The 9605-nt window shown below is 39.4% G+C and overlaps 1 protein-coding gene across 1 annotated transcript; it reads left to right on the top strand.

Moving 5' to 3' along the window:
* The first annotated feature begins 2483 nt into the window (after nucleotides 1-2483).
* On the top strand, nucleotides 2484-7524 carry LOC141438729 (uncharacterized). Its single transcript, XM_074102653.1, has 4 exons — nucleotides 2484-2683; nucleotides 3117-3221; nucleotides 3621-3779; nucleotides 6105-7524. The coding sequence occupies exons 1-4, from the start codon at nucleotides 2549-2551 to the stop codon at nucleotides 6264-6266; spliced, it is 561 nt and encodes a 186-aa protein (XP_073958754.1). The 5' UTR covers nucleotides 2484-2548; the 3' UTR covers nucleotides 6267-7524.
* Nucleotides 7525-9605: the final 2081 nt, after the last annotated feature.

Genomic DNA, 9605 nt, shown 5'->3' on the forward strand with positions numbered 1-9605 from the left:
AAATACCGACTAAAAACTTCCCTGCATACTTTATACAGGCTTAGGACTTTCAGCAATTTTTATAAGTTTTTCAATAAAAAAGTGTACATACCTAAATGCTTGTTTTCAAGTTGGTGGAACGTTGTCAGCCGCCGTACTCCTAAATACTCGTACGCTAAAAGAATCGCGGGCGGGAACGCGTACTCGGGCCAATCAACCATTTTACCGACACTTTGGGCGTCTCCTGCGTTACCAAAATTGTCTCTGGCGTTTACCAAAAAATCGTACTTCCAACAATATATTACACGGTTTAATAGGTTGAACTTACTTTCCAAGCCAAACCTATTCCAGTAAATACGTCTCACCTCTACTGCTAGCGAGCTCGCATCGCAATAGCGCGCGTTTGTTAGCTCGAAACTTGAACTAAAAAACGCGTGCTGTTGCGACCTCGTTACCAGTTATTAAGTTCCAAAAAATCGACGTTGTCACTTCTGTCCTCTGTCACAACTCTTCTCGATCTCCCTACAGGTTCGTACAGTTTTAACTATGGAAGGGAAAAACATATTGGCCTTACCACGCCCGAAACGCAAGAGCTGACTCTCACTCTAGTGTCAAAACGAAATTATAAAACGCATAGACCAAGGAGAGAGTTACGGAAAGCTTTCGACAGAATTCAGAATAGGTCGGGCAACCATCTATGATATCTGTAAAAATCGGACAAAGATAGAAAAGGCAGCGAAAAAGCCACATACATCCAACAGGCGGACACTAAGAACGGCCGAAAACCCCGTACTGGAAGACAAGTTGTATGAATGGTATATGGCCGAAAGGTGTTTGTATAATATAAATGGACCTTTGATGGCATTGAAGGCGAAGATGATTCACAAGGAGTTGACGGGTAAGATGACTTTTTGGCGAGCTCTGGTGTGTTGGATCGGTTAAGAAACGCCGTGGGATGGTTTAGGACGAGAGGTAGGTTTAGCAACGTTTATAGTGGTTTACACGGATTTGAATCGGATTCGCTTCGGATTCGGATCGGATTCGTATTGGAGTCGGGTCAGATTCGGACAAATCGGATTCGGATCGTTGTAGTGCGAAACCGCTCTTAAGGTGATTTTCCACCGACGAGGCGGGGTGACAAGAATTGAAATGTGTATGCATTCTCGCGCGCTCGCCGTGGGGCGCCGCCATACAAAGGGTTTAGCAGGCTAAAGAAGGACATGTAGCTCCTGTGAGGAATAGTAGAATTTTTAAATGTCAATTGTTTTTCGCCTCATTACTAGTAATCACTCCAACTTTCAGCCCTCTATCTTGAACTGTCACAGAGTAATGACAAAATGTATTCTCTAATATTTTTTTCACTCGTTTTCTCCTAATCCATAGCAGCTGAAGCATTGAAACAAAATCACAGCTACGTAGTTTTTGTGGGAGTATATATACCCTACAATTTTATTAATATTTTATAAGTGAAAAAAAAAGAGAATTTATTCTTGACAGCTCTTTCCAACAGGTTTTATAAAGGTACACCTATGAAAAAAATCATAAAAGTTCATATTAAATGATATTTTAACGGATAACAAACCGAGTTTAGCTCGACATGTTTCGGGCTATTTCGTAGCCCTTCTTCTCAGGAGCACGCGGCTCGGCGGCTGCCGCAACACGCACACCAACCTATTCCTGATGGAACTGCATGAACACGCATATTTTGCATAAGCTTAGCTATCGTAAGGTCGCGGGTGAGCAAGGAAATTCTTTTAGTTGGTTGGAAGAAAAAAAAACAAAAGTTAAATTTTGATTTTACCTAAGTGGGATCATGATAATCCAACTACCCGTGAGCCTCTGTTTTTTTAAGGGTTCCGGAGCCAAAATGGCAAAAACGGAACCATTATAGTTTCGCCATGTCTGTCTGTCTGTCCGTCCGTCCGCGGCTTTGCTCAAGGACTATCAATGCTAATAAGCTGTAATTTTGCACGGATATATATATAAACTATGCCGATAAAATAGTACAATAAAAAATTGAAAAAAAAATTTTTTAGGGTTCCTCCCATAGACGTAAAGTGGGGGTGATTTTTTTTTCTCATCGAACCCTATAGTGTGTGGGGTATCGTTGGATAGGTCTTTTAAAACCATGAGGGATTTGCTAAGACGATTATTTAGTGATTTGTTTGCGAAATATTCATCTTTAAAGTGAAAATTTTCATTAAAATCCAGCGTCCCCCCCTCTAAAATCTAAACCGGTGGGTGAAAAAATTTGAAAAAAATCAGGTTGGTAGTAAGTATATCAAACTTTCAAGGAAAACTATAACAGCTAAGTTTGTTTGAGAATTATTAGTAGTTTAACTCTTATATAGCAAATCCTTAGAAAATATTACTTAATTTTTTCGTAATGTCTACGGAACCCAATTTTGGGCGTGCGTGGGTTTTAATATTATCCCTGGTTCTGAGCCACACACTATTTTTATTGTCCTTATGGCGTGCGTTGAGTAGGCAGCGCTAGTTAAGTGTTGGTGACGCTCTGCTGCAGCGTAAACTACCGACGGCAACCCTGTGATGGACCCAATGTGCGCCAATGATTGTCTTTATTGACGCAGGTCTCACTCCGGCAGCAGAAGCAGGGTCCTCTAAAGTCGTGCCGCTGGAGGTCCCAGTTGTTGACAAAAGCAAGGAACAGGGAGTCATCAAAGTTGAACGAACTTCTTCAGGGGTAAGAAAAAAATGAATCCTACCTATACCACGCCACAGCTTGAGACAATACTTATTATCCATCTGTTGTTTTTAAAGTTTTCTAATATTTTGGTAGAAGTTCTGACGGACTAAATATTAAGTAAGTTTACACACAAAATATAAAATGGAATAGAACTTAACGATAGTATAAACCTTTCTAATGTAACCTATAGCGCGTAAAATTACAACCCCTAGAATTAGAGACATGAATCGGCTCGAGTTAACTAAATAAATAAACTACTAAGTCTACCCTATTGTGCTAAATAATTTTAAAACAAAATAATAATTTAATTGTATTAAAGGTCCTAACTCCAATGATATTTAATACCTAAATTAAGATTAGAAGTTAAGCAATTCAATTTGATTATAATTAATTTTCAGATAAATAAACAGTTTATTATTTTTTGTTTTAGGACCAACTTGTAATCAGAGTGACGGACAAACAAAATTCCAAAAGCAATGTGTTCAACAGTTTCTCTGTTAACGACGGACATTTTGAGAACAATATTGTCGTCAAGGTGAGTTTGATTTGATGATTATTTGCATTGACCATTTTTATGCAATTTACTAGTGAAGTATGTAACTAACGCAAATAAGTATTTGCACTTTGTCAATATTCGGCAAATATTGGCTTTTTGTCAATATCCAAAAGTCCTCGAGTGGCAATCACGAACCGGAAGACCTAGCGTTGGCAGGCCTCCTACCAGGTGGGCTGACGACATTGTGAGAGTTACGGGTAACCGGTGGATGCAAGTGACGAGTTGTTGTTCATTGTGGCGTTCTGGGGGGAGGGGGGAGGCCTTTTTTCAGCAGAGGACGTCTTCCGGCTGATGATGATGATCAATATTCGCATTCACAATCATTGACACTTCTTAAAAAAAAACAATACAATTGTTGTATATATTTTTTTCAAAAAGGAGGAACGTGAGGAACCTCAGACAGAGGAAGAAGAGTCGGAAGCTATAGAAACAGAGGAAGAGAGAAGAGACTCCGTCAGCGAAGCCCTGTTTCCAGCTGCAGAAACGCTGTTAGGCAACCAAGAGAGCAGCAGAGAGGATATTTGTAAAGCTTTGAAGGTTTGTGTAGTAACTATAGAGATGGATTGGCGTGCAGTGGAGGTTCTCGATTGGAAACTGCGGATCGGCAAGCGCAGCGTAGGATGTCCACCAACGAGATGGACGGATGACCTGGTTAAAGACGCTGGTCCACGGTGGATGCAAGCCGCTTCCAACCGAGGCAACTGGAGGTCTTTGGGGGGGAGGCCTGTGTCCAACAGTGGACGTCTTTTGGCTGATATGATGATGGATCCATTCCAGGGTAGGCAGCTTCTAGCAGCACTGCTAGCTTTACTCCCACTCTTTACGCACAGGGAGAATGAGATTACAGATCAGTAATCTAGGTTCTGGTAGCGCTTATGGGCAACCAAGATAGCAACAGTAAGGGAATGTCTAGCTTACTAGTTAAGTGTAGGATTATGGAGATGGAGGAAGTGGGTTCAGTAAGCGAGGCTCTGGTAGCGGTACTGGACCACCAAGATAACAAACAGTGAGGGGATTTAAAGTTTTGAAGGTAAGTGTAGGACTATGGAGATGGAGAAAGTGAGGAGGGATCAGTAAGCAAGGCCAGCGCTGTTGGGCAACCAGGATAGCAACAATGAGGGGAGTTTGTAAAGTTTTGAAGAAGACACAGTGCGCTTGGTACAGTTAAAAATATATACTGTATATATACTAGCTCATTTTTCAATAAATAAAATCACCGCGGATGAAACTCAAACAGAACCTCCACAGAAACAACTTAAAAAAGTTGAAATAGCCCCATGTAAAAATTCAAAATCTCAAAAATGGCTAAACCAATATTAATGAAACATAGCTAAGAACGACTGCAAGGAAACTCGCTTTCATGTAAAGCAACTACATCGAAATCGGTCTATCCGTTTGAGATCTACGATGCCATAGATTGATATGTACAAACATGTTAAAGTCCATTGATTTATTAAAACTCCGTAATTAAAATACCAAATTTCTGGAATATGATTGTTGAGATACGAACGTTAATTAGGAAGGTAAAAAAGACTGCTTAAAATAAAATAAAAACTTAAATGATAACCTAACCAACCAATGAACCATTTGATTTGGTTATTTAACTTAACATTGAAATCGATTCATCCGTTTGAGTGCTACAATGCCAAAGACATACAGACAATGGCGTCAAACTTAGAACACTCCTCTTTTGCATCAGGGGTTAAAAATTGAACGTTTGTAATTAACAGTTCGGATAATTCCGTACCAATTGTAAAAAAACAGGATTCCCAAGTCACGAGCTCGCAGTTCTTTGTGTTCAATTTACACCTGTAATTCCAATTTCCCAAGAGCATCCATGTTCCAATATCAAGAGAACGGCGTTTTACCTTCATCAGCGTGCAGTGCTGCAATACAAAATGAATTCTATTCCTCGCTGATCTGTAATTTCCTCCAATACGCCTCTTTAGAGGATTTCCTGAGAGATTTCATCTGATTGCTTATAAGATTGCTGGATTATTATTAGGTTTCTAGACTGTTTATTCATCTTCGCCTATGTAGGTACTATCGAACCAACTGAATCGTGACCAACTTTGGAACTTTTTCGTAGAAAGTCATAGTGACATCGCATTGCTTATTGCTTGACAAGGGAATTTCATTGTGGCAGTTTCTGTTAAAACGTTCTACGGTTGGTCAAGAATCAAATGGTTTAACTGTGCGTTCTATTGTTGGGCATAGGCTTCATCGCAGAATGAGAGGTCGAAGAATGTAGTTTTAACGCGAGCTAAGTGAGAAGTGGGATCTTCGTATACGCCGTTAAATACTACAAGCTGTTGAGGAATCCAGAATAAACTTGCAAAGCAATTTAACGATTTATGTGAAGTTTTCGATCTGCACTAGGCCCGCGTGGGAACTAGGGTCCTAGCCTTCTCATTCTGGAAGAAAGTCTGTGCCCAGCAGTGGGACGTTGCTGGGATAATGAATGAACTAACCAGCTCGATAAAGTAATATTTTTTATCGAGGGCACTACCCAAAACCAAAAACAGCCCTATCCCAAGCTCTGTTATTTTGAGAGGAGGCCTGTGTCCAGCTGTGGGAACGTGTCGAAATAAATAAAATGAAAAACAAATAATGGACGAAATACATAATGGTAATTTGTTATAACATGATTTTTGGTGAAACTATTAATTTATCAAGCTTTTATGATCATGTAATCTACGGATTTGGTTTGTTTACGGATTTGTTTGGGTTTATTTTATAACAACTATTGCATTATCAAATGACCATTATGTATTTCAACTTATCCTTTTAAAACTTTTTATATTTTAATACGTACCCGTTGGACGTATAAAGGCTGGTTTGACGAATGTCTTTTTTTTTCAGGACCTAAACCAGACACTACAAAGGTTTGTATCGGAGTACGCAGAACGGACAATTCTGCAGCGCGAAAGGCTGGAGTTAGAGCGCGCGAGATTCCAATTTGACATGGAGGTGTTCCACAGAAAGAAGAAAAGCCAAGAAAATGACAGTAAAAGTGATAGCTAGTGTACCAATTTAAAGATATTTCGTTTCCTAATTCCAATTTGACTAATTTCTAGCCCGTTAATGCCAATTGCAAAATTCTATAGTTATTAGTGTAGTATAAGGAACTCTTTCACCATTCGTTTTGGTCGAATAGACGGAGACAGCATCACATTTAACCGTCAGTTAACACTAAGGCACTTTTCTCACCGCCGGCGAGGAAACGATTGGCTATCGACTATTTTCTCGCTCAAGAAACGAACAAAAGATATAAGATCCTGTGTGAGTAAAAGAGACACATATATTAATAGTTGATCGCTGGCTGTTCACTCTGTCGGCGAGAACACGCTCTTACATCTTTTGTCGCAGCGACAAGAGCTATAAAACTCGCTGAGCTATAGATACTCGCTCAGCGATGTCAGAATGGCCCCGCACGAGTGAGTCGAGTGGAGCGAGTAATCGCCCGTCGCACGCGAACACTCGCTTACAGCCGAGCGACAAAACTACACTCGCTTCTCGCTGCTCGCCCACTCGTTTCTAGTTACTCGCTCTATTCGCTTCTCGCTCATCGTCGGCGGTGGGACAAGTGCCTAATCAATGGATGGTTAAACAGCCCCTAAGACTAAGTAGTTATAAGTCAGAAAATAAAGAAGTTTTAAATAAAATGTTTAAGGGCCAGTACAGACGGAATGCATTCCAACTGCAACGTAACTGCCAACTGCCGACTGCTCATACATTTCAATGAGGGCTATCGCGTATGAATTCGCCACTAGAGGCGCTAGTGTAGCGTGAGGTCTCCGAAATGTCAAATCTCATAGTTTTTGGGTGAGCTACGCGGGTTTATTTATAATTAGAATAATTTTGTGAATATTTTGCAATATCTGAAATTAATTATGGCAAATATGCGTTCCGGGGCAATTAATGTCTTTGTTTTGAGACAGTTTTGTCTTTCGGAAACCTTTGTCCTCCCTTTTTTCCGAACAAAACGGGGACTATGCAGCACTGTGGCATGCTCGATATTTTTATGGTACGGTTTTAAGGTGTATTAAATATGATTTTAGTCTAAACTTTGTTTTCACGCCCGTAATAACAGACTTTGAAAGCCATACTTAAAAACCTCACGCAACAGTGCGCCATCTAGTGAGACAAAAAACGATAGCCCTCATTGCAGTCAGAATGCGCTTGTGCCGACTGCAATCAGACTTGCATGTAACAGCCGGCAGCTGCGGTCACGTTGCAGTTGGAATAGAGTCCGACGGTACTGGCCCTAATTGTTTATCTATTTCAAGTGTTGCTTATTTACTCAAATCTAAACTTGTACAGTCAGCTGCAAAGAGACTGATGCGATCAAAGTTACAAAAACAGTATAATGACTAGGGTTGTAACGGAGGCTGCAGAGATGAAAGTGGATGTGCAAAAAATAGTAGTTTATGCTTTATTAAACTCAAAAATCTCAAAAATTTACAAAAAAAACTGCCAAATCTCACTGTTTTCGGCGTCATCGTGCATGTAAATCTAATACTAACTATGAGGCTTTAGGTCTTCGATCCCCAGTCGGGGCAGATATTTGAATGAATAATACGAAAGCTGGTTCTTGAGCCTTTGAAGTTTAATATATATATGTATATATAAATACTACCTGGTGCCCGCAGCTTCGCCCCCAGTGTAGTTATTTTTTAATTTTTCTAAATCTTCTTTCATAAGAACCTTCTCCTGACAATAGCAAACAACAAAAAAAGAATTAGCGAAATCGGTCCAGCCATTCACGCGTGATGCCGTGACCAAGGGAAATAGGGATTCATTTTTATATATTAAGATGATGGAATCTATGTATGTATATACCTATGTACTGTTAGCAGCAAAAGTATTAGAGCAGTTACGGTGCTAAAAAAAATCTAAACACTCTTTAATTACCTTAGAAATGATCTACATACGACTCTACTGCCAAGATTTGGCAGTAAAGTCTAGGGTGTAAATCATTTTTAACACATGAGGAGAGACGAGAAACTCTCGCTCACTTCTGCTACTGAATATAATATGTTTAGTGGTATTATAGAAATGCGATATTTATTTAACCTCTTGAAGCCATTATGTCTTATTTTCACAATTTGAACCGAATGTCAGTTGACGATTGCACTTTGTCATGTGTTTTTTCCCTTTTTACGAGTATTACACGACTGCCCAAAGGAGGGTTATGGTTTTTAGTGTCTTTTCTTTGTTTGTTTTATTAATATTATTTTACCGACTTGCTACTGTAATGTCATCTATGTTTAAACGCTTTTCGACGGACACTTTTGCATATAGATACAGATGTAGTAAATGAGGGTTTTCCGTCGTATTTTGTCTTAAAAGTTCATACTTCTCTTTCTTTCTCAACTACCTTACTGAAGCTAATAGAAGCAATATAAATATGATCTTATCCGACAAAATACAATGGAAAAACGTTATCCTCTCCTTTCTCTCTACCAGTCTAACCCCCTTATTCATAAAAAGTTAGAGCCTCCTTGAAGGCCCGATGCTAAAAAACGTGATTCATAAACGTCTGTTAGCGCTAATCAGTCGATCAAGGCTCTGCTAAAGTTAGAGGACCGTAGACCCTCCTTTATCTCTCTGCTAAGTCACAAAATGGCCGCCACAAGTTGAACAGCTGACTTTTGACTAGAGCAAAAAACCATAGGTACGAAGATATTTATAGTGAAGGCAGGGCTACGCAGATTAAAAAAAAAACAGCAAAAATTATTTTTCAGGAATTTGTATTTAAAAATCCTCTAATTAGCAACAATAAATTAACAATAAATATGAAAAAAAAATAAGGATGATTAACATAATTATGGCTTTTTGCACAACATAAACATGCGGATCGGAAATGGCGGGAAAACAAACATCTCGCTTTTTATTTTTTTTCCTGGTAATTTGCTGTCACTGCTGTCAATTTTTTTTTTTTAATTATCGATTAGGCCATTTTTTGCCTTTGATTTGTCAGGGTGGCCAACATACGCGTCTAATCCGTCTATCAGCAGCTCAACACTAGCAGACTGCTAGCAAGCGTTTATGAATCATACTTCTTGACAACCGTCTAACAAGCTTAATCAGTCTGCTAAGTAACAGACCGATCAAACCTCAATTAAGATTTTTTTATGAATAAGGCTGTAAGGCTTTTAGCCAAATACGTCTACCGTTATAAACTTAATTAACGGTGCTATCAGATACAACATAAAGTGGATGACTATTACAGGAGGATCACTATCCCAAAGGGATTGAGATGCAAGACGGTAACATAACAGTCGGTGGCAACGCCATCGAAGCGTGCCAACGTACGAGCAATTTCGATATGCAAACAAGGGGCAAAATGTGCGGTGCAAT

This window comes from Choristoneura fumiferana, chromosome 19 (assembly GCF_025370935.1).
Source record: "Choristoneura fumiferana chromosome 19, NRCan_CFum_1, whole genome shotgun sequence".
Taxonomy (NCBI): domain Eukaryota; kingdom Metazoa; phylum Arthropoda; class Insecta; order Lepidoptera; family Tortricidae; genus Choristoneura; species Choristoneura fumiferana.